General features: G+C 42.6%; 1 protein-coding gene and 1 long non-coding RNA gene across 3 annotated transcripts in view; one reads left to right on the top strand and one right to left on the bottom strand.

Moving 5' to 3' along the window:
* B4GALT4 (beta-1,4-galactosyltransferase 4) overlaps positions 1 to 24596 on the bottom strand; it is a 116722-nt gene extending 92126 nt beyond the window's left edge. For both annotated transcript variants that reach the window (XM_030802225.1, XM_003261847.4), the window contains exons 1-6: positions 24475 to 24596; positions 20478 to 20695; positions 13170 to 13567; positions 10145 to 10377; positions 7411 to 7598; positions 1990 to 2112 (exon numbers count right to left, since the gene is read on the bottom strand). In XM_030802225.1, the coding sequence (XP_030658085.1) occupies positions 1990 to 2112; positions 7411 to 7598; positions 10145 to 10377; positions 13170 to 13422 (797 nt within the window). In that variant the 5' untranslated portion in view covers positions 13423 to 13567; positions 20478 to 20695; positions 24475 to 24596. The remainder of the gene's footprint in view (positions 1 to 1989; positions 2113 to 7410; positions 7599 to 10144; positions 10378 to 13169; positions 13568 to 20477; positions 20696 to 24474) is intronic.
* On the top strand, positions 9823 to 18768 carry LOC105738543. The gene is made up of 3 exons (XR_001114371.2): positions 9823 to 10018; positions 13468 to 13680; positions 18656 to 18768. It is a non-coding gene; the product is annotated as an uncharacterized LOC105738543 (long non-coding RNA).
* Positions 24597 to 25726: the final 1130 nt, after the last annotated feature.

The raw sequence follows: 25726 nt of genomic DNA, 5'->3' as shown, positions 1-25726 counted from the left end.
AAAGAAAAAAAACGATAAAGTACTTATTTCAAAACATCCTGAAGAATAGGAGAATCAAGTCTGTGAGGATCCCCAATTTACTTAGAGTTGCCTTCTTTTAACAAAGAAAGGAATGGCCATTTATGGTCACAAGCTTTAAAGCTACAATCCTAGGTTCAAATCTGGACTCTGTTATTTACAACCTCAGTAAATCAGTTCACAATTCCAGGTCTCAGTTCCCTCATCTGTAAAATGGCGATGGTGATAGGGAGTTGATTTCAAAGATTCAAATGATATAATCTGCACGGAACATGCTTGTACTCTGCAATGTATTATGTATTATGTAAGTACAAAGAAGGATGGTGCCTGTTGCACAGGCGAATAAATAAGCAGTAAATCTCAACCAACTTTCATATTCAAATCATCTTAGTTTATCCACCACATTAGTCAAAAACCATTCTGAAGGCCATGATAGTCTTTTCAAATGAAAGCAAAATTGGAGGCTCCCCTCTACTTTGAAGCTGAAGTGTAGCAGGAAAGAAGACAGTGAAGATATGTGATCAGGGCAAAATTCTACTAATCACCCCAGTGAAGTAGATTTGGGGAAGATAATGGGAATTGTTTATCACTAGCCTTTGCTACTCTTGTCCTGAAATGCAGCAGGTACCCTCTGTCCAGTTCCGAAGCCATGACCACATAGGCTGTGAATAGCTGTTGCCCATCACTACGGCCATTTCTGTAGAGCCCTTGGTCAGGGAAATCCACTCCCTCCTGCTAGAAACATTCCAGAGGCTCTCAGCCTAGACATGGCAACAAGAGCAGCATGGAGCCCCTGGGTTCTTTATCATGAGGCAACAAAAAAATTTCTGACAGTGACATAACTAATAATTCAGAGCCCCAGGTTAGAAATTTCCTTTCCAGCCAGGCACGGTGGCTCACACCTGTAATCCCAACACTTTGGGAGGCCAAGGCAGGCAGATCCCCTGAGGTCAGGAGTTCGAGACCAGCCTGGCCAATATGGTGAAACCTGGCCTTTCCTAAAAATACAAAGAAATTAGCCAGACACGGCGGCACACGCCTGTAGTCCCAGCTACTCGGGAGGCTGAGGCTGGAGAATCACTTGAACCCAGGAGGCAGAGGTTGTGGTGAGTCGAGATCGCATCACTGCACTCCAGCCTGGGTGACAGAGCGAGACTCTGTCTCAAAAAAAAAAAAAAAAAAAAGAAAGAAATTTATTTTCCAAGAGGCAACAGCAGGATGGAAGGGGGCCTCCTGACACCCAGAAGGGCCTTGTGATTCCAAGTCTAAAGATACCAGCCCAAGCTCTTGAATAATTACTTATTTCTGGGAGGTAGGGATAACTATAACTATCTGGTCCCCAAATCCAAGTTGAGGGAAAGAAGCTGTGGGTGGAGGCCAAACTTATTCCCTTTGAGCCCCTCAGAGCAGAAAGCAGTCCAAGAGAACCGAGGGTAATGCCAACAGCCCAGAGTCAGGCCTGGGGTCAGGCCACCTGCAGTCCCCACAGTGTGCAGGGCTGCCAGGGCTGCCTAACGCTTGAGAGGACCTCTTTGCCTGCTTCAACATGTGCAGCTCCCCGGAGGCTGCTGGCACTCCCTGCAGGGGACACTGGGAACTGTGTCCCCCTGGGGTCTGACAGAAAGCATGAGGCTCTTAACAACCCGGTCTCCAAATTGCAGTTCAGCAGACACCTTGCAGTTTGGGGTTTCTCACTCACTGGTGTCTCAGTAAGTCTTCCCCACTGACAAGTCCACAAGACCTCCACCAACACTTCTGGACCCCAAATGCCCCCAGGCCAGAAGTAAACTGCTACTGGCACAGAATGATGTGGGCCATCCTACCTTCCCTCCAGCCCCTGCACCCTTCAAGCCCAAATCTGCAGCCTAGTGACCTGCTGGACCGGCATCTAAAGGAATAAATATAAATGCAGATCTCCAGAGCCACACTGATCGCGGAGCCCCGTGAAGGGGACCTTTCTCTGTTGTTCACCTGAGTCTGAGGTCATCGTCTTCGCCTCCCCATCCCCAGTAGTTGTTAGAGAATCCATTCACCTTGAAAAACTGCTCTCTGCTTAGGGCAGTAACACCCCCAAAATATCCACTGTAACGTAACCTGGAGCAAAAGAGATGAGAGAAATGGTAAGAATATTAGCACCAAAGGTCTCTGATTTCAGGGCTGGCGTTCTAGGAACACCTGGGAGACCATGTACTTCCACCCACCCACTCCTGCTTCTCCTGCTTGACACCCACCTCCCAATGCTCCTGGCCTTCCCTGTCTTGTCTTCTTTCCTCTATCTAGACAAATGCTCACCTCTGCTCACTGAGCAAGGTGCCACCCAGCTGTTAATGGTGACATTTGTGTGTAGAGGCCTATAGAGATACCTGTCAATGTGAACCACACCATCAGATATTGATAAGATTTCATCTCATGTGCCAATCCAAGGAATGGTAACAGTTGCCAAGGGCACTGGGGTTAAGAAGGATTCTGAGGCTGCATCAGGGTTCAGCACGAATGCATGTCATGATGAATATACCTTTTTTTTTTTTTCACTTTCACTTTTGCAGGGGAGGGTTGAAGGCAGGAGACAGCTCCTGCACACACACTGCATGCACACACTCTGTATGCAAATCTCCACTTCTCAAAATGCATCTCCAGCTTAGAGTCTGTTTCCTGGATAACCCAACACATGTCAACACCCTCTGAAGTTTCTGGGCTGCCAACCAGACAGAGTCTAGGTAGTGCTTTTCATGAAAATAGGCTGTACAGAACAAGAATTAGGTTTTGAAAGGAAGGACAGTGAATCATGCTTTAGATAAGCTGAATTTTAGATACACCTGGGGCTTTGCCAGTAGGCAAAAGGATACAGGGTCCAAGCTCACAAGAGATGAGCGACTACAGATATGGCTTTGGAGATAAGCTGTTATCATGTAGTACCTGAAGGCACAGGTCGAGAAATCTCCAACAATCTAGTTGGTGAGAAGAGTACAAAGGGTAGACCCAAGGGGCTCAGCTCTGTGGAACCCTAGGAATACCGAAAAGAAAAAGAGGCAAGAGGAGAAAGATCAGGAGGTAAAAGTCAGAGAGCACCTCCCAGCCTCCCAGTTATATAGGAATCTTCTTATCAGTGGACGAATTTGTAAATCTCAGAAATAAAGGTATCCCTTAAATATAATATTTCAACAATTCAGAAACGCCAAGTTAAGGTAGCTTAATAACTTGGATATTACTAAATAAAAAGATGTGAATATCTAGAGGATTTTTAACTTTAACTTCAGGTCAAACTGTTCCAGGACCGATAAAATATTTATGATTTTCTAGATAAAAAGAAAAACTGAAAGGAAAGATCAACAAACATGTAGACACTGGCCATCGAACAAGTGGCATCCCAAAAGCTAATCTGTAGTTCAGTTGTTTCTTTCTACATTCTGAGAAAAGACTGGAGACTCTGTTTAACCCATAAGAGAGGCAGATTTACTTATCTGCCCCTAACTTAAAATTCTGGGAAATTGAATTTTTGCAGCCTATAACAAAAAAAAAGGAAATAAAGTGCTTAGAAGGTAAATATCACTGACCGAGACATCTAATAGCAGTGTCCCATTACCATGGTTATCAGAATGCATTTTACAGAGGGGAGTGATTCTTAGCTGCCTGAACACCAGCTGCCTGATCGGGATGTGGTAATAAGGCAGGCATAACCTGCTGACACCAACAAGCAATCAGCATGAGAACAAGGAAATGATGTGGTAGCTTATCAAAACCAATATCCACCACGTGCAAGACGGCTGGCTAAACACGTGAATGCGGGAGCCCTGCCCTCAGTTTATAACTGAACAAAAGAGGTGAACATTATCAGGGTTCTGAGGAGAGAGGTGCCACCACATCAGGAGGAGGGGGACTGGAAGGATTCAAATAGGCAGAAAAATGGGGAATCTCCTGGTGACCACAATTCTGTGAGGCAAAGCACAGGAGGGAGAAAGACACAGGCTGCCTGACGACCACCTGGAGAGGGGTGGGCTGGAGTGGGGAGGGGCAGAAGAAGACAAGTCAGCAAGAAGGGTTAAAGAACTGTTTCTCTACGCCTGTAATCCCAGCACTTTGGGAGGCCGAGGCGGACGGATCAAGAGGTCAGGAGATTGAAACCAGCCTGGCTAACACTGCGAAACCCCATCTCCACTAAAAATACAAAAAATTAGCCAGGCGTGGTGGCACGTGCCTGTAGTCCCAGCTACTCGGGAGGCTGAGGCAGGAGAATCCCTTGAACCCAGGAGGCAGAAGTTCCAGTGAGCGGAGATTGCGCCACTGCACTCCAGCCTGGGCGACAGAGTGAGACTCCGTCTCAAAAAAAAAAATAAAAGAACTGTTTCTCAGGTGCCTGTCAGATGGCAACTACCTCTGTGTTTACTGATCTTTGCTTTTGGTGTTTCTTCTTACCTGTAAAAGCATAAGTATTTAAATGGCCCTGGAACAGTTTTATTTATTTTTAAAGCACTGTAAGGCCCAACGGTGGGGAAAACGTAGTCATAAAATAACAACAGAATCCTTGTAGGAAGGAGGCTGGTACCAAAGGAGTTCTTGCCAGTAACATTGGCCACCGGCTGGTCCAGAGCTTCATCACTGATCCCACTGGCAGTGAGAAACAAGATTTGTTTCTGGCTTCATCAGAGTCTGAGACACTTGGGGCAACTTACTTTAACTTCTTCCCTCTGCATGTGTGTAAGGTGAAAACCTTTCTTGCGCTTGTACTCATGGGGCTGGTGTGACAGTGATGAAGCATGTGCTGACTTAAGCTCTGTGGCACTGGGGCACACAGTTGCCAGCACGGGGCAGACATTCAGCTGCCTGGAAATGAACTTGCCCACCACAGGGACTTTGCCCATAGCAGCAAAAGTAGTCCAGGAGGAGGGCAACTCCTGCCTACATTACTTACACATACCTCTCTCTAGCCACAAAAGATGAGGCTGCTTACATGATACACAAAAAACAGAAAATCATAAATCATAAACCAGGACCCTAGAAACATTTAAATCAGAATAGAAAATTAAGATGGGAAATACATTAGAACTCTGATCTGCAAATAAGGTTCTTTTCAATTTCTAAAAGAGGGTCATGGATTTGGCTCAGAGCCTCTCAATCAAAAGGGGAAACACATTCAATTACCTGAATCATATTAAGAAAACCAGTCAGTTACTCAACAAAGGCTTTCCGATACCTAGTTATAAAAGAAACATCTGGCCAGTTAGAATGGCAAGTTAGAAACAGCAAGAGTCATACATATGCTCCTTCTCAGAGTGAGCGGCATCTGATGAAATCCACGACTGTGACACCAAAGCATGAGTGAAAATCAGTTCCTGGCAGGAATGTCCAAGAGCTCAGCCTTCTTATGGTTCAGCTTAATAGAAAGATAAAATCTAGAATCCCAGCAAAAAACCTGTCCTTAAACAATCCTCTGTGAGTGCTTAGAAATGAATGGTGCAACCAGATTTTTTAAAAAAATCTGGGCAATGGGAAGTTTAAGATTATCATCTATGGTAAGTGTCTAAGGTACAGGTGTTGTGTGTTGTAAATAGTGACATCTTACTACAGAATAAGTGAACAGACAGTGACATGCTTTTGAAAAAACCAAGTTGCCCAGCCATGATACTGCTTTCCTCAATGCGGAAGTGACTCAAAGAAACCAGAAAACAAAACCCCTAGATAATAAGATTAGATCCAAAGATCAAGTTTCCCCAAAGAGAAAAATCGTGGGATTCTCTCCTTGCCCTCTGGATCCACAGCCCCTGCCCTAACTCAGACATGTGGCGTCTCTCCCCTCAGCTTTCCCCTCTTCCCTTGCTTCATCTGATACATTCAAAATCAGCTGAACCAAGTTTTCTCCCATCCTTCCCCAGCTGTAACACGTGTCAACAGCTCCCCAACCCCTGCCACAGCAAATTCAAACTCTTTATCAGACTAAACAAGGCCTGTGTAATCTGGCCCCTGCCTAGCCTCAGTTCTTGCCTCTCCTCGTAGACATTCCTTCTAGAATACCAGTGAACTATTGCATTTTCCCCAAAACTGCGCTGTGCTCTCTGGCATGTCTTGGAACTCTGCTGAGAAGCTCTTGTTGGTTCCACAAGATTAAGGTACCACCTTACCTGGGGAACAGCTTTAAACCCTTCCTTTCAAGGTGTTTCTTAAAGACACTGTGCTCTCACCCAGCACAGTTTGTTCTAGGTGTTTATGTCCTGCAGCTTACACACGGCCTGGGTTTAAAGTCAGTACCTGAGGCAGCAGTCACCTACATCAATGTTACTTAAGAATTCTCTTAAATTGCCCAATGTGAGAGAGCAACATGGAAGCCCAGAACAAATGAGGTATCAAGAGACTCACTTTCCACTTCACACTCACGTAGAGTATATACTGGTGGAATCTCCAGCATTATTGGATAGTTTCACAGTTCTCTCTCTCCTTCTGCCTTCCTCTTCCTCACTTCATTTGTCCCTCTCTCCCCTCTTCACCAAGTGCTTATAGTTGTATTTGCAGAAATGCAAAATTAACGCAACTCCACTGTAGCTACCTGTCTCCCCACACCGACACTCAACAGGGAGCCCTGTGAGGGCAGGTGCTCTGCCTTATTCAAACTGGTCTCATGGCCTCCAGCACAGTCAGCGCCACAGATATGAGCACCCATGAACGGCAGGGCTTGGGGAAAGCTGACAGGTAAGTGTGCACACAAATGAGGGAATATAGTGTTTCATTTGCAGAGAAACATTCTGTGTCACTATTTCCCCTTGGTTGTGCTTGAATAGGAGCTGGTGAATCAAATAAGGCTGAAAAACAGCTACGCCCTTCTTAGGGGTGGAGGGGATGGGAATGAAGACACAGATGATGGCATCTGGCACTTCTCACAGTGGCTTTGAGAGAAATGAACTTGTCCCGGGTGTCCTGGCTCCTGAGAAGACTACTCAGAGGACATGCCCTCCCCCACCTCTCCCCATACTCTAGAGAGAGGCCACAGTCTGGAAAGTGATGTCTCGACAGAGGTCTCACTAAGGGACACCAGCTCGTTGCCTCCTAGAGGGGGGAGTCAGGAATAGACAAATAAGTTACTTGCATTCTAGTCAGTGTGGGAAAGCTTGCAAAAGCCCCCCGACAGGGGCGCTGTGGGTGACGCTGGTCACCACCTGCAATGCTTGGATGATATTTCTCTCCAACGCTTTCCCTTGTCTTTGTGACCCTCTGCCGAAGTTGTACGGTTTTTTCCTCATTACATTCTCTAACTTCTGTTTTGCACTTCAAGTGATGTATATATCATGGACCATTTTTTCTATTTCTCATGTTCTTAAGACACTCTGGATGCTCGTTCCACCCAGTCTTGATCACAATAGTCGAGCTTCTCGACCTAAGCCACCCTCAGCAGAGCCACCTTACCTGTACCCAGTGCTGTTCCTGCCAACCACCAGATGCTTGGGATGCTCCTCACACTTGTAAAGGTTAAAGTCATTCTCGGGTACCAGGTCCACGTCGTGGAATATAAAGCAGTCCCAATTTTCTTCCTTGAGAGCTTCTAGATAGCCCACATTCAAGAGTTTGGCTCGATTAAACTTTTTACCTCCAGCCTACAGGTATGAAAATTAAAACTTGAAAAGCTCCTGAGATAAAGTTTCATATTGTTCCCCTCTTAGTTAGGATTCAGGAGGTGATATTATTCTACACACAAGACTATACTTGTGGCATAAAGATCTGACAGAGAAGCTGCAATGACAATAAAAGACCATTTGATTTTTTCTTCGTGCTTCACACATACTTATATTCCAGAACTTAGAAACATTCCTTGAAATCCAAAGAGTTGTTGTTTAATGATAGAGAGTTCCAGTTTTGCAAGATTAAGTTCTGGAACTGATTTCATAAATACACTGCATATATTTATGCAACCAGTATATTGCATAATTATGCATAGATACATTGCATGTAAATATTCTTAACATTACCAAACTGTACACTCAATAATGGTTAAGACAGTAAAAATAAATAAAAGTTACAAAAATGTTAAGATGGTAAATTTTACATCGTGTTTTACAATTTAAAATTTTTTAAATGCAGCTTTAAAATACAAATAACTCAAATAATCAATAATAATGTATTGTACACTTAAAATGTATTAAGAGTATAGATCTCATGTTAAGTACTCTTACCAGTTAACAAAAAAAATTTTCACTTAAAATTTACAAATACCTTTACGTATTCTGTATAAAACTACAAAACCTTTCTTATATACTAGTCATGTCAATTAGTATTACTGCTTCACAGTTCAATCCTAGGTAATCCCAATCTTACCCTCTGTTATGAATTTACACTAAGCTTCTAAGAGACTTAGTTAATAGCTTGCCAGAAAGGATCAAGAAATCTCAAACCTTTTTTTATAACCTATAAAAAGAGAAGGTTATTGCGAATAGTTCTAAGCTACTTTAAAGTTTCTTAGAAATCCCTGTAAGAGAATCCTGTTATAATGCTACTGGTGGAGGCTAATCCTCACAGTGGCCTTATGGAGGTAGATTCGTCGCTGGGTAATAAAAGAACACAGTTTGACCTGTAATATGATTGAAGCTGTAATAAAAAAATTACATAATTTTTTCATGGCTGCTTCGTTCAAATTCCTTCAGAATGAATTTCAGTTAAGTGGTTATCATAAAAGTACAAGTATTTCTCAGAAGTTACCACAATGTTTTCCTGATAAGAGTAACACAAAGCAGACATATTTTTCTCCTTCTCTTTTTCTTTTTTTTTTAATTTGAGATGGAATCTCGCTCTGTTGCCCAGGCTGGAGTGCAGTGGTGTGATCTCAGCTCACTGCAGCCTCCACCTCCTGGGTTCTAGTGATTCTCCTGCCTCAGCCTCCTGGGTAGCTGGGACTACAGGTATGTGCCACCACACCCAGCTAATTTTTTTTTATTTTTTTTATTTTTAGTAGAGACAGGGTTTCACTATGCTAGCCAGGCTAGTCTCGAACTCCTAACCTCAAGTGATCCACCCACTTTGGCCTCCCAAAGTGCTAAGATTACAGGCATGAGCCACCAGACCTGGCCCAAAGCAGACATGTTTTTCTATTCATAAAAATAGTACTATACCTTGTGGGTTACTGTCCTGAGCAAGAACTCAGAATCAAATAAATCAAACCTATGACCAACAACCTTAAAAACAAAAATAGCTATAAAACAGTATAATAGTAACATTTTGCTCCAAGTACTAAAATACAGACATAGGTGTGCTATATAAGCACACTGATTTTCAAGAGCCTCAGTTTATCACCAAGTCTACACTGCAGAGCTGGTCCTCTGAGTTGTCCAAAGTTTTACCTAAAAGAAATATTACCAGTTCTAACAGTAGTCATGATTTTGCTGACATTCTTAGAATTTCTAAGAATTTGAGGGGGAATTATCCCTCTTCTTGGCCTCCTTGGATGGCCAAGGATAACTGTGAAAAGTTTAGACACTGATGTTTAAACTGATGTCTTAGTTTTCTTTCAATAAACTTTAATGCCAAATAGAGGTATCTTTAATCACCCACTCCACTGACCTCAGAGGTAAGCTCTTCAAAAGCAGCCGATAGTTATGCTGTGCTCCTACCAAATCATGCTTCTGGAAGCCAAATAAATGAATCCAGAAAGTTTAAATCAAACATAATAAATAGTGGCAAAGTTCAGGGCAGAAATGTGGTGGCAGCCATAGAGCACCACAGCTACTAATACAGAATATTCTTTCAAATCCTCTGTCTAGATCCCCATTGAGTCGCTATGGTCAATAATGGCAGACAATTCCAGAATCTCATCATATAGTGCACAGCACGCATAGAAAGAAACAGAAGGGGCCAGGAAGCCTCCGGGGAAATCTGAGGGCAGTCACTGGCTAACATGGAAGGGCTCACAAAGCAGGCTTCCTCCAGAGGTTCCTTTAAGGGCAGTAAAATTTCCCAGAACTTGAACCCATAACTCCACACTCTGAGACAAGAATTTCCTCTACTCCTTTCAAGGATAAATGAGGTAAGAGAACTCGTTTTTGATGATAGTCTGATGTTCCTTTCATCCAACACAGACAAACGGTCACATGGCCAAGTCTGGCAGAGAGAGGAGGGTCGAGGGCAGGCTCTGGTCTGCCCCCACGCTCACCTGGTGGATCACGTAGATGCCATAATCCAGCTGCTGCCTCTGCAGGAAGGGATGCAGATGTTCCAGCAGGTACATCAGGTGTTTCTCTCTGTTCCGGTGGGGAACAAGGATGGCGACCCTCTGTAAAGCTTTACATTCCTCAGGGCGATACCGGCCTCTGGACACTTTGGGGTTTTCTGCCTGTACCTCTTCCAAAGTGAGATCTGGTTTGAAAATGAGCTTGCTCTGGCCTCCTACAATGAACATAGGACACAGACAATAATAGCTACTTCAAAAAGCATTGAGATTTACACGAGCTAATATGCATAGAAAGAACACTGCCCAGATCACAGTGAGTACTACAAATGTCAGCTTTTATTATGATTAAACACTCATTTAGTCATGATGATAGCCAGAGCACCATGTCACAAAGGTTACTGGCTGCAAAAGCAAGTGGCGGATATATAATAAAAGCATCTCCTTGTGGCTGGGTAATCAACTTGCTCTATGATCCATCTGTAAGAGGGAATATCCTGGTGAACCCTCGTAAGAGCAAAGGGCAAGGCTAGATAGAGTAACTTCAACTTTGGTCTATCCTCTTTTCCTTCTCCAAATTCCAGGAGGAGGGGAAAATCTCTTAAATATCAACAGCATTCCACAGAATCAAGCTCCTGGACAAGGCACTCTTCCCACCCCTTCCCTAAACTCTGGAACTACCCTGACTCCCTGTAAGCAAAGCACTAAAAAGAAGTAGAAACCAGTCTCCCTCCCTAACCCAGCTGTAATAGGTATGTGTGGCACTGCAACAACTCTCCCATTATGCCACCACAACAGACGTTTCCAGTCGAGCACAGCATTTGCTCAGTGGCTGGAAGCAATCCAAACAGATGAAACCCAAAGCCATCCACAGGAGGAAACAGCTCAGGTTTTTTTTTGTTTATTTGTTTGTTTCTAAATTCCACGTATACTGGCCAGGCTGTAAAATCTCAAGATGCTTGCAAATTGAGCTATCCCCTTCTGAGTAAAGCAGTCATAGGCCCTCCCTGTGCATAAGCCGCCATGCCTTGTTCCATGTAACCATCCCCTACCCTGGCCACGGCTGCTTAGACCAGGCTCACGTGTCTAATGGCACCTTGGTGCTCTGCTCAACAGCAGGCAAGGTACGTAACTTCTTCAAGCCACCCAAAGAGAATAATTGGCCTACGAGAGCCTTCCTGCAGGGTCCACATGCAAGACACAGCAGTCAGTAATGCCCTAAAAACAAACAGTAAGGAATGGAGTGACACAGATGACAAGTGCTAGAGCTGATGCTGGGCTATTGAGCTACCAGAGATAATGGGGTAGCTGTTGAGACAGTCTCCTGTGTGGCCTGTTCACCATCCCCATCGTTAACCTGACTGTGTCTCTGTTCTTGCGCCCTCAAAGAGCCTCACACAACAGGTCTAATATAAACTAGGCCCCCAGCTCACCTTCTCATCATCATAACTTTTTACGTGTCCTAACCTAGTATCTGCTTCCATTTACTCTCTATCAGTCTCCCTATCACTCCCCCTACCCCAATATCTTCTCAAGATCTGTCCCTCCTTGGGTCACCAATGGCCCATTTTAAGTCATCACCAACCACATCACCTTTAGTCCAGTACTTGCCCAGTAATGCATCACTGCCGCTCTATTCTTTACGAATGAATTTACTGTTTAAATACACTGTGAGCATTTTAAGCAAGGGGAATAATCAGCCAGTAAAATTTGAATTTCCCTGACTCATTTTTACATCTCAGCTTGTATAATCTGTGAAGGAACACACAATCAGGAATAACACTTTGGCTCTTCCGTGACTAAAGAGAAGCAGCATGCCAATATAAATACAATACAGGACTATGACTCAACTGGGAAAGGGGTGCACAGACTGAATGTCTGTGTCCCCAGAAATTCATATGTTGAATCCCTAATCCCCACTGCGGGGCCTCTGGGAAGTAACTAGGTTTAGATGAGATCATCATAAGGGTGCGGCTGCCATGTGGGATTAAAGCCCTTATAAAAAGAGCAAGACGCATGAGATCTATCTATCTCTTTCTCTCTCCCTCTCTCTTTCCCTTTCCCGTATGTGTGTGCGCACACACACCAAGGAAAGGCACGTGAGGACAATATCCAGTAAGAGGACCCTGACCATGCTGGTACCCTGATCTCAAGACTAATTTACTGTTTAATATAAGTTGAGAGGCAAGACATAAAAGATGAACCAAAATATACAACATATTTAAGAAATAAACACTAAAGACCACATTGAAAAACTTACCTAGTCTCTGTCCCTTGACTCCATAGTTTTGGCCAACGGAATACAACAGATATGACCCCAGTGAGGCTTGAATGTGCTTGCATTTCTCCTCTCATGCTCTGGTGCTCTGCTGATGCCATGAGGAGAACATACCCACGCTAGCCCACTAGTTTCAGGAAGAGGACAGGAGGCACATGGGGCAGAGCCACCAGCCTAGATCAATGGACCCTATTAATGTGTGCTGCTGAGACTTTTGTGGCTGGATAATAAAAGTGGGTCTGTTCCTATGATGGAATACTATACGTCAATGAAAATGGACAAACCATAGCCACACGCATCCATGAGAACAGATCTCACAAAAATAATGTTGAGCAACAGAAGCCAAACACACAAGAGTACATAACATATGCTTCCAATTTGTAAAGTTTCAAAATAGGAAAAATCTAATGTGTAGAGTTAGAATCTTGAAGCCAGAGTGGTGACTGAAAGAAGCATGGGAATTCCTATGGTTCCAGCAAGATTCTATTTCTTAATTTACATGCTAGTTAGACAAGTATGTTCATTTTCTGAAACTTAACCAAGTGGTACACTTCTGAGTTCTCTACTTTCTTGTACATGTTATATTTATTTTATTTGAATTTATAGTTTTTGTGACACAGGAGATATATATATTTATGGGGTACATGAGATGTTTTGATACAGGCAAGTACATATTATATTTAAATAAAAAGTTTGCATACTACTTAATCAAAGGAAAAAGGGAACACTTACTGAGGTAAGGAGACACAGAAGGGCAGTTGTCAAGTTCTGCCTTCTTCGTGGATGCTTCATTAGTCAGAGTTTTTCCCTTTCCCAAAATGAGGGCCTTATGGAAATTAGCCACGAACTCCTTCGCTTTAGGAATCTCTTGAATGGCACCCACGAAGTAGTTACTGGTGGCCCACCCAACCACCGTCAGGCACAAAGTCAAGAGCAACAGTAATCGGAATTTGTAGGAAAGGTGGGAAGTCAGGTTGAAGCCCATGTTTTTTATCACGTGAATAATACGTATCTCTTGGCTTCACTGCAGGCAAGAAAGCTTCAAGTTGAGCTTTTCCAATCTGATTGCGAACCTGATGACAACTGAAGATACAATGCCTGCTTTTTCTCAGTAGTTCTGCTCCAACAATCTAAAACGCAATCACAAAAGACACATTGTTTCAAATGGAAATTCTATCCTGAAATGATTCACTCCAGCACAAACTGAAAACCCATCCCTGACGGACCTTGACTAACCTTAATGGTAGGTCTCCCACTTAGCATTTAGAGATCTGAAAACCAGAGGTTTTAGAGGTTCCAGGCATCGATACATCACAGAAGCACTCTCTAGGTTATCAGCCAGGCTGTCTGTCGCCCAAGAAGGGAAGCCATTTCCAGATGTTGGACAGAACAAATAGGCAAAGGAGACAAGGGCGACTGCAAAAAAGGGCGACCGCAAAGACCTGAGCTGGACACAGCCTAAGACATAGCCCCAATGGTTCTCTGCCTCAGTTGCCCCTTCCTGGCACAGTTTTAAGGGAGGATTTAAAAAATGTGAAGCCTTGTTACAGAAGCACATTTTGACCCAAAGAGAAAATAAGGGAAAAGGGAAAAGTTCTTCTCCCCTGTGAGAGCTAGAAAAACATGGTCCTCAACAACAGGGAATGAATGCTAAATTCTCAAAGAGGCACTGGCACAGGGCACATTGCAATGGGGGCCAGGAGGGAGTCTGTCAAGAAACATACAGAATCCCAAACAGGAGGTCAACAATCGATCTATAAGAATAACAAAACTACGGCACAGCGTTTAAGATCAGGAGTTTGGACTTAGAAACTATAGCTCTACCACATAACAGCTACATAACCTTGGGCCAGTCATTTAACTAAGCCTCAGTTTCCTTGTCTGTAAAATGGGGATAAAAATACTATCTACCTAGAAAAGTTATTGTGGGGCTTAGATGACCTAGTTTATTAATACATAAAGTATTATCCCACCTTGACCAACAAGCAGACACACTGAAACACCACTTTTTGTACTGTATTTCTCACTGTCAGCAATAAATTGCCACTCTGATTTCATACTTCAGTAGCATAAGATGGGATAATATCAATTCACTTCTAAGAGGGGGCTATGCTCTTAATTATTGACAAAAATCATGTTTTTAAGACCACCTAGCTGAGGGCCCACCCTGGACCACAGAAAATACACTAAAGTGGTAAAGGCTACCTGACAAGGATACCTGGTTTGCCGCCAGCAACATCCACTATATCCTCTCTGTGTGGACAAATCACATCTCTCCTTAAATTCTAAACATGTTCTCAGAAGAACACAGAAAATGCTAAAGCTAGGGCACAGATAATCTCCATAGACAAACATATTCTCAATTAAATAAATAAAATGGAGACCAAAATATTTTCTATGCTAAATAATCACATGGAAACACTTATGATTAAATCTTAAATGACAAAAAGAAAAAAAGAAAGTAAGCCCTGTATCTGTGCTATGATTACAACTAATGATATATACAATTAAGGAAAGTCTAGAAAGCTAATAATAATCATATTAGGAGAATGGGATTAGCTGGGGTGGTTTTTTTTCTCTCTTTTCTTTTTAGAATTTTTAATAATATATATTTTTAATAATTTTTATTTTTGGCCAGGCGCGGTGGCTCACGCCTGTAATCCCAGCACTTTCGGAGGCCGAGGCAGGCAGATCACGAGGTCAGGAGATCCATACCATCCTGGCTAACACAGTGAAACCCCGTCTCTACTAAAAATACAAAAAATTAGCCAGGCGTGGTGGCGGGCGCCTGTAGTCCCAGCTACTTGGGAGGCTGAGGCAGGAGAATGGCGTGAACCCGGGAGGCAGAGCTTGCAGTGAGCCAAGATCGCGCCACTGCACTCCAGCCTGGGTGACAGCAAGACTCCATCTCAAAAGAAAAAAATAATAATAATTTTTATTTTTATAAAATTTATTTTATAAATTTTATTTTTATTTAATGATTTTTAATAATATATTTTATATTTTAATATATTTTATATTTTAAAAATTTTTAATATATTTTATATAAATGTATATATTTTTGTATAGCACATATTGTCATATTTACATATATTTTACATATATCATTTTATAATATGGCACTCTTACAATGAAAACAAAGTGAATTTTTTTTAATGGTGAATAGAGAGGCAGTAAGTAACTGTAAAAAACAACCACCACCTCAGAAACTCTCAAGATAGTTTCACACTTACTAAAGGACACAACTCCAAAAATTTAGTTTCAGGTTAGTCTGAAGGAAACCTAGAAAATATTTCTCTCTAAACACAATGCTATAGATGAAAAGGGACGTTAGTTCTTGGGCAATGTTTGACACACGAAGCAATTAAACAGTATAGCCTGTGTTCACAGTTCTATGAAGTTATCACAGGAAGTCAATGCTGAAGGCAGTAATAACTAATAAAAAGGGCAATTTACATGTGCATTTACTCCGTGCCATGCACTGGTATAAAATCACTTATATTAACCTGTTTAATTCTCATTTAGCCATATGATATAAGAATTACTAGTCTCCCATCTTACAGGTAAGAAAAGGAAAGGAAGGTTTGGAGAGATTTAAGTACCTTGCCAAGGCCCACACGACTAGTAAATGGTAGCGTGGGGTCTCTGCCCAGGTGCTCAGCTCCACATCCTTCACATGGATATTTCCTCTTTTCTCCCCTTGGTGCCTGGGTAGTCCCAACACAAACCCTTGAATATTCAGGTTCCCTTGGGGGCCTTCTACCTCTCTCCCACATCTGCCTTCTGTTTCCTAGGGACTGTCTGATCAAATGCCTTCCTGGAGGTCTGTTCTTTTCCCACCTGGTGACAGTAAGTCATCAGATTCCTGGAGCCAATCAGACAACCTCTTGTGGACTTAATTATAGGAGGCTTAAATGCTAGGACTGGCAATTTTTAAAATAAGGATCTCAATCTTAGAAAATTCGGACTGGGAACATTGCTTTTATTTATTTTTATTTTTATTTTTATTTTTATTTTTTGAGACAGGGTCTCGCTCTGTTGCCCAGGCTAGAGTGCCGTGGCACAATTTCAGCTCACTGCAACTTCCACCTCCTGGTTCAAGCAATTCTAGTGCCTTAGCCTCCCAAGCAGCTGGGATTACAGGCGTGCACCACTATGCCCAGTTAATTTTTGCATTTTTAGTAGAGCCGAGGTTTCACCATGTTGTCCAGGCTGGTCTTGAACTCCTGGCCTCAAGTGATCCATCCACCTTGGCCTCCCAAAGTGCTGGGATTACAGGTGTGAGCCACTGCACCCAGCCCTGGGAACACGGCTTTTCTAAGAGCTATTTTTAGAGGGAGAGTCCCCTGGAAGAGAGAATCGCCGAGTGGAAGGAGGTTATGACCATAAAATTACTGCAGTGTTGAAATCAGAAAAGATCTTAAAGACCACGCATCCACCTCCCTCATTCTACAGAGGGGGAAGAGATTTAAAAACCTACCCCAGGCACGGGGTACATGGGAAATCTCCATACCTTCTGCTCAGTTTGGTTGAGAATCTAAAACTGTCCTAAAAAATACAGCTGAACCTTGAACAACATGGGTTTGAACTGCACAGCTCCACTTATACTCAGATTGTTTTCAACCAAATGCAGACCAAAAATACAATATTCCCGGGATGCAAAACCTGTGTATACAGAGGGCCAACTTTTCCAATATGTGGGTTCCTCAGGGCTGACTACAGGACTTGAGCATGCATGGATGTGGGTAGATGTAGGGGTCCTGGAGCCAATCCCTTCCATATACTGAGAGATGACTGTAATTTAAGGAAACAAAAACAAAAAAACCCACCTAAGAATAGCTCTGAATATTCATAAACTAATATTGCTCAACTGCAGCTTACGGACTCTGTTCAAAGGTAAGATATTTATTCTCAAAGCAAGGAGCCATTATTAATAATTACTTAAGTATTAGGCCTTCATTACTAATCCTGCTTTTGAGACATCTGACCCAGTTAAAAATAATTCTTACCAATCTTTCTAAGTGCTCTCCCAAAAACTGTACAGAGAGCCAGCATAAGGAAGTTCAGGGGTAAGGTTTCCTTGGCTCCTGTGAGTAAACATCTGAAGTGTGAAGGGTCTGTCATCTGTCTGTCCATCTATGTTTCAAGAGAGACCAGCAAAGTGGCTGGAGGCAACCCCTCTCAGCATGTGTGCCAGCTATAAAATGATGAAAAATACTTATCTCTCAAAGTTGCTCTAAGAATTTAATGAGATGATGCACCCAAGTACACTGTTATATCTGGTACAGTTCCAGGACACAAGTTTTTCTTTTTTTCTTTTTTGAGACGGAGTCTCTCTGTGTCGGCCTGGCTGGAGTGCAGTGGCGTGATCTCAGCTCACTGCAACCTCCGCCTCCCAGGTTCAAGCGATTCTCCTGCCTCAGCCTCCCAAGTAGCTGGGATTACAGGCATGCGCCACCATATCCAGCTAATTTTTCTTTATTTTTAGTAAAGACAGGGTTTCACCATGTTGGCCAGGCTGGTCTCAAACTCCTGACCTCAAATGATGTGCCCACCTAAGCTTCCCAAAGTGCTGGGGTTACAGGCATGAGCCACCGTGCCTGCCCAGGAACACATGTATTTATTGGCTCTAATTACCAATGTGATTCATGTTCAAATGTTATCAGAATATTGCCCAAGATAATGTTATCTCTGGAATTAATGATATGATTTTTACTTTCTAACTCTGTAATTTCCATTTTTTCTTTTAATGAGTATGTAATATTTTTATAATTAGGAAAATATAATGACTTTTTAAAGAAAGTTATTTTTAGGGCAAGTGAATCCTGGTTGGTGTTTGGGAAAGTGTCATCATATTGGATTTATTTACACTAACATTTAAGTAATTGAGAGACCCTTAATTCTCACAAGAGTCTCAGAGTTATTTTCTTTTTCAGTCAAGGCTGTCTTGAAGTGCCAAGGGACTACATCATCAGTATTGAGAACAAATTCAGGCAACACGAAAGAAGTTATTTAGGGCAAGATTTACCATTCTTTTCCTTTCTAGAAGTCTGCCCTGTAATTAGTTAAAAATGATCATGTTTTCATATTTGGTTTTTCTCCACTCAATTCAACCAGTCTTTTTCTGACTACCTGCTATTTTCAAGCAAAGGGAAAACAATATAAAGAGAATTAAAGCCTAGTCTTTGGATTCAGAGTTTATTTCTATCTTTTTCTAGATCTCAATGTCTGCAATTTCCTGTCAAATATGAGAACAACTCCATCCCAAAGTGGGAGAACAGATGAAACAAGATGGATAAAATACTGAGAAGTCTTGAATATAGGTGATAGGTACCTGAGAGTCTATTTTCTTTCTCTCTACTTTTGTGTATGCTTGAAATTTTCCATAACAGTTTTTAAAATCTGGCAAGGCAGATAAGCTGTAACAAAAGAAAAGGCAACCTAAGTGCTAAGTATCATTCTTGGAGAATCACCCATTTTTACTCCACCCAAGTGGGAGGGGAGGACGCCATGTGTCACTCTATAAATATTAACTAAGCATTTGCACCAAGGAGAAAGGGTGTGTTCATTCGGCAGCTAAGAGCACCAAAATCAGCATTCCAACATCTCTGAACCTACCAGGTAATTTTGCAGACACAGGGCATGTGAGCGGGCTTGATGTTGTCCCAGGCACATGATCCTGATGCCTTGGGGCTCCCTGGGGCAACACCAGAAGAAAGACTGATTATTTTGCTACTCTTTTTACTCCTGCAGAGTTCCTAGGAGTTTACCTTTTACACACACATTGCCCCACCTTCCTTAGGCCTTGGTATTCATTATCCCAATTACGACTCCTTTAGGAGGATTCTGAATGATCACTGGCCGGATCCTAAAGGGGCTGTGGTTCCCTGGGCAGGGTAAGGAATGGGATAAAAATGATGACAGCCATTTACATGTACAAGTCGTTTAAACCCAAAGATTAAGCTCCTAATAGCCCAACCTGGAAGCATTTGAGTAATTAAAAAAAAAAAAAATAGACTGCACTGTATTTTAACCCATAGGATAAAGTGAATATCCACTAGTCTACACTGATAAAAACAATCAAACAAATAAATGAATAGAAGAGAAGGGGTGGCTCTTTTCTTAAATTCCAACTAGTAAGAAAGTGAGAGATGGAAAAAAAATCACCCTCAGCAAACACCACTTAATAACTGTTGCAGATAAGGTTCACCAATGGATGCTAAACTAATAGGCAAAAATTTGAGGATAAACAGTATAGTCTCAAAGTATCTTCCCCAAGATAATTCTTAACTACAAAGGGAAAGACAGTAACTTTGTAGTAGAGAAACCCAATCGCTCACCACAAGTTCATTCCACAATATACCTAACTGGTACTCTTCGAAAGAATCAAAATCATGAAAGACAAGGAAAAACTGAGGAACTATTTCAGATTGGAGGAGACTAAGGAGAAAGAAAAACTAAATAAAATGCAGGATCCTTGATAAAATACAGTGGGAACAGAAAAAAAAAGACATTAGTAGGAAAATTGATAAATTTTAAATAAAGTTTGTAGTTTAGTTAATAGTATTGATCAATGTAGTACGGTTATGTAAGGGGTTAATACTAGGGGAAGCTAGGTGAACTCTCTGTATCATTTTTACAACTTTTCTGTAAGTCTAAAATTAACTAAAAATAAAAATAAAGAGTCAGAGACTAGGTATAACCCAAGTCAACAAATGATAGTAAGTTAACTTAATTCTCAAGGAGAATCATTGTTTTTGTATTCCTAGTGCCTCAAACCAATCTGACACATAGCAGGTACTCAATTTGGTAACAAATGACCGACTAGGATATACTAGTTGAAATACACAAGGACACATCATAATTCCAGGCTCCTGCTAAAAGGAATGAAACACAAAAAAAGAAGGTGGGAAATAATGATTAATAAAATGAGTACAAAATTCCATCTGAGGAGGATTTTAAAAAGTAAAAAGGCTCACCCCGATACTAGCTCCCTTCAGTTCACCAGTATCAACACTTTTCTAAGGGTAGGGTCCTCACCTTTAATAAATGGCACTTTTGGTCACACCCACTGCCTTCTGCTCCTCTGCCTTTAAAAGTGATACTTCTCCTTGGCTTGAGGAGGAAGTGTTGCATGGCCTGCCTCTTCCTTCATGAAGCCACAAAGTGCCACTGCGTGAGTTCCGTGGCACACTGGAACACAGTGTACTCGCCTCTGGGCAAGAGCCATGGAAATCCACACATGAAGCCAGGTGGTCCTGCAACACCCAAACAACCAAAGTTATTTTATGTAGTATATGTTATGCAGCATAATACAGAATTCACCAGAATTTCTGATGGAAGGTTTCAATACTGTGTACTTAAATGTTACTTTCAGCTGTCCCTAAGAAACCAACAGTGGAGTCAGTAGGAGTTTACTTTCTGCAGTCATTAGGGGCACCTCACCCTAAACCTTCTTAAGAAGGTTTAAAAAGCTCTGAGGTCATGGGTATAACAGGGCGCTGAAGTCACAAAGAGATGAGTTCAAATTCTGGTTATCAGATGCATGAATGGCTTTTGACAAGTAACCTAAATGTTTTGAGTCTGTTTGGCCATTTATTTAAAAAGCATTTCTCAACATCTGGTTCCAAGAGTGCCTTTATCAAATACATAAGGGAATATGTTAAAACTGCAGATTCCTGGGCCCCACTCCAAAGCCAACGGGTCAGAACAGCAGCCTCTGGGACTCAGAAAAATGAAATTTTAACAAGCTCCCCAAATGATTCTTATCTGCATTAAAGTTTGAGAACCACTGGTATAAGAGAATGGACCTGGAATGCAATAGATCCTTCAGATATGTTAATTTTCCCTCTGGTAAGGAAAAGCAGTAAGAAGATATGTGAAAATGAGATTTTAAAAATGCATTTGAAAGGTTTTTTATTCCATCAGTTAGAAATGCATTCTAAGAAAATAATCAGAGAGGTACACCACGATATTCAAACCAACATTGCTAAAGTAACCAAAAATTGAAGAGTCTAAATGTTAACAATAGCGATCTGATTTAATTAGTTATAATACATCCATATGATGGGACATATGCTTTCATTAAAATGTTTACAATAACTACATAGAAAAGTGCTCATAATAGCTAAGTAGAAAAAAAGATATAACAATGTATATAAAATATAGGCTGGGTGTGATGGCTCATGCCTGTAATCCCAGCACTTCAGAAGGCCGAGGCGGGCGGATCACTTGAGGCCAGGAGTTCAAGACCAGTTTGGCCAACGTGTTGAAACCCTTTCTCTACTAAAAGTACAAAAATTAGCTGGGCATGGTGGCACATGCCTATAGTCCCAGCTACTTGGGAGGCTGAAGAAGGAGGATCACCTGAACCCAGGAGGCGGAGGCTGCAGTGAGCCGAGATCACACCACTGCACTCCAGCCTGGGCATCAGAGCGAGACCCTGTCTCTAAAAAAAAAAAAAAAAAGTATATAAAATATCATACCAATTATGCAATACATGTGTGTTTACATATCTTTTACATACAAAATGACAGTCATTGGTGGTCATCTCTTAATTATAGGATTAGGGAAAAACTTTTATTTCTTCTGTATCTTCTCATTTTTCTAAAATGGAGTTTTCATCAACAGAAACAATGTTGTTTTCTGATAAAATGACTACAGAGTTTTCCTTTAAAATACAGTAGTCCTTGGTTTCTTTCTGCGGTTTCAGTTAACCGCAATAAAATACAGTCAGATATTTTGAGAGATGACATTCAAATCTTTTATCACAGCATATTGTAATAACTGTTCTATTATTAGATATTATTCATCTCTTACTGTGCCTAACTTGTAAGTTATACTTTAATATAGATATGTATGCATATATAGAAAAACACAGTATATGTAGGGTTTGGCACTATCCGTGGTTTCAGGCATCCACTATCAGTCTTGCAACATATCCCCCAAGAATAAGGATGACTGTACATTAAAATTTAAAGATAACATCATAGACAGGAATTATAACTTTTAGTTATGTAAGTTTGACAATTCATTCATATAACCTTTAAGAAAACCTGTTCTAAATAGGCCAAAAAGCCCCAATCTCAAAGAAAAACTTCAGAGGCTGTTAGTAATCTTCAGTACCAGAGAACCCTGTGGTCTCTGTTTGAAATGCCTATTTCCAGGCTCCAGCCCCAGAGATTTTTATTTCAAAGGCCTGAAGTGGGGTCAAGAAATTGATATTTCTGCCTGGGCCCATGGTTCACACCTGTAATCTCAGCACTTTGGGAGGCCGAGGCAAATGGATCACTTGGGGTCAGGAGTTCCAGACCAGCCTGGACAACATGGTGAAACCCCATCTGTACTAAAAATACAAAAATTAGCCGGGAGTAGTGGCCTGGGCCTGTAGTCCCAGCTACTCGGGAGGCTGAGGTAGGAGAATTGCTTGAACCTGGCAGGTGTAGGTTGCAGTGAGCCAAGATCGTGCCACCACACTCCAGCCTGGGCCACAGAGCCAGATTCTGTCTCAAAAAAAAAAAAAAAAATTATATTTTTAACAAGAACCTAGGTAACTCTGGGACATGCAGCCAGGTTTTAGAAACCACTGTTCATTGATGGCTTAAAACAAAGAATAGAAAACCATCACTGATTTGCTTTGGATGTTTCCACTGAATAAAAGATCTTCAAAAAGAAGGTTAGTTCCCACAACATTTGCATGCATCTCTGGAAAAGGCAGGCATTACTATTAGCTCGGCTTAAAGTAGATACTAAATACTTATTAAGTAACATATAAACTATAACTACAGAGCTGGTTTTATTGCCCTCTCTATCCACTTCCCCTCAGATTATGTAGTCAAACAGTTCAATTCAGGTCAGTACTTCTTCACAACGTATGTTTTCAATCTGATCAAAGCTATAGGTAGACGAAAGTTATTGCAATTTCATGGGGTTTACAATTTCCATAAAGAACAAACCTGTAAAGACAAAATTCCAAAAACTTCTGAACTATATCCAATCAAGCATTATCTCCTCTCCCAAGAGAGACCTTCCAGCAATCCCTGCCTGGGTCTCGGGAATAGCCCTCCTCTTCTGAATCCCAGTTTCTCAATCCGGACCCTGAATCCTATTCATCCTGATCTCTCCTTGATTTTCTTGCATCTTAAAGGTGTTATTTTCCTTTCTTTAAAAAGTAAAAAAAAAAAAAAAAAAAAAAAAAAAAAGCCACAACTTGCCTCCACGCTCAAATTACCGTCTTCTTATTCCTCCTTTTCATCACCAAACAGCTGAGGTCTACCAGCACCCTCACCACCTCCACGTCCCCATCCCTCACCCACTCTGGAACACTTTGCAATAGGGTGCACACCCACCCTCTGTTGATAACTACTCTCCTAAGGCTACCAACCCATAGGCCTCTTCTCGATCCAGAGTCCCCTGGACTTGTCTGTTTTTTTCAAACCAAGAATTAACAGCCCTTATCTAATGGAAGACAGAACGTCAAGGGATACAGTTCAATAAACACTGAATGGCTGTCTCCGGAGTCTTTTATAATCCAGGTGACCAACCCCTTTGGAGAAAGGTCAAAGGTCGCCGGCCCCTCGCAGGACTGGGGCTGGGGTCAGCTGATCAGTTTCCCCCGTTGAAACGCTGGAGGAGGGTTTCCAGGAAGAACGGGCTTTTTCAGGTTGATGCACCCGGCGGAGAGGTGCTGGGGGCGACCCCAGAATCGTGACCTGGGGTATGAGTGAGCCCTGGATCTTTTCCTACCTAGCAGCACCTCGTCTGGCTCCCCCGGCCCGCAGCAAAGACGGCGCCGCGCGGGACGCCGGCACCTGAGCCGGCGCCTCCCGCCAGGCTCGGCCTCCGTAGGCCCCCGGCCCGGCCCACCGCTCCGGCTGACGCGGGACTGCCCCACGGAGGCCACCGCGTCATCCCCACGCCCGCCCTGCTACAGCCCTGGGACTGACCCCGGCCGTCGCCCGGCTACACTCGCACGGCGCCCGTGTCCAGGGAACTGCATTTCCCGGGCGCCGGCGGAGTCAGGGCCGCGTGTACTCACCCTGGAGGCAGCCGCGGCGAGCTAGCACAGACCGCGGAAAGAGGAGGACGTGGAAGGCAGCTCGGGGACCGCCCCGGCCGCCCGGGAGGCGGCTCCTGAGTACGAGCTCCGCCTCCCGCCTTGGCCCGAGGGGCGGGTCCGCCCGGCTCTGCACGCGCCTGGGGCTCCACCCCCGCCAAATCGACCACACCAGGCGCTGGAAAGAGCACCCGCAGGGAAACGGAGGATTGACGCCTCGGCCTCTGGGTGGCTTTAAAACCCTGTGCCAGTAGTAGACTGGGCGCTGGGCGCTTCCCAAATTCCATCCCCTTAAATACTCACAAAGCAGTAGGAAAGGGATAGGGACCCTTCCATTTTACAGAGTAGGAAACTGAGACTTTAGGCTTCCCAAATTCCATCCCCTTAAATACTCACAAAGCAGTAGGAAAGGGATAGGGACCCTTCCATTTTACAGAGTAGGAAACTGAGACTTCAGACGGTAATAAACTTGCTTTAATCACCCTGCGAGATTTCAGCCCTCTCAACTGCAAAAATGATAATAATAATAATAGTATTTTTCCCATGTTGCAGGTCTACTGAGAATATTAAATGAATTTTTTTAAATCTGTATTTCTTCAAAGATATTATTACAGAAGGCCAAGACAATCATATTTATACTAAAGATTTGAGTGAAAAATTATGGTAGGCTCTGTTTAGGCAGTCAGGATAGCCAGATTCTCCAAGACAGCCTCTCACTGCACTCACGGAAAAGTAGTAGATTCTCCAAGAACCACACATCCACTCCACCCAAAAAGGAACAAAACCATAGCTAGAGCCAGTGCTGGGCTCATTAATCTTCATAGCAGGAAATCTGAGGCTATGCTGAGGCCACGTAGGCCCAATGTAGGCTCTTGGAAGCTGGAAAAGAGGGCCACCTAGTGGCAGCTGAGCATAGGTCAGTGAAATAGGTCAGCACTGCTCCTGAACAAGGTCCAGTGTGAAACTTACTTTTTCGTGTTCCCTTTGTAACATGCTGTTAAGGGTGTATAACCACATTTAGTGAAAAAGGACATTACTGGACTTAATCCAATGACATTATACAATCAGTTACTTGTACCCACATAGATAGTCCCCAGGTCTTGAGCATATGATGCCTGGAAGTATAATATACCTTTTGCAAGAATCACTCAGCTTTTCTATATTTGGTAGCTGGTAGGTTATTAATTGGAAAAGTTAGGTTATTGCTTTCAGTAAGTGTAGGAAAGCAAGTAGC

The sequence above is a fragment of the Nomascus leucogenys genome, chromosome 21 (assembly GCF_006542625.1).
Source record: "Nomascus leucogenys isolate Asia chromosome 21, Asia_NLE_v1, whole genome shotgun sequence".
Classification (NCBI taxonomy): domain Eukaryota; kingdom Metazoa; phylum Chordata; class Mammalia; order Primates; family Hylobatidae; genus Nomascus; species Nomascus leucogenys.
The sequence above is the reverse complement of the archived record's forward strand: the minus strand, read 5'-3'. Positions and strand labels throughout refer to the sequence as shown.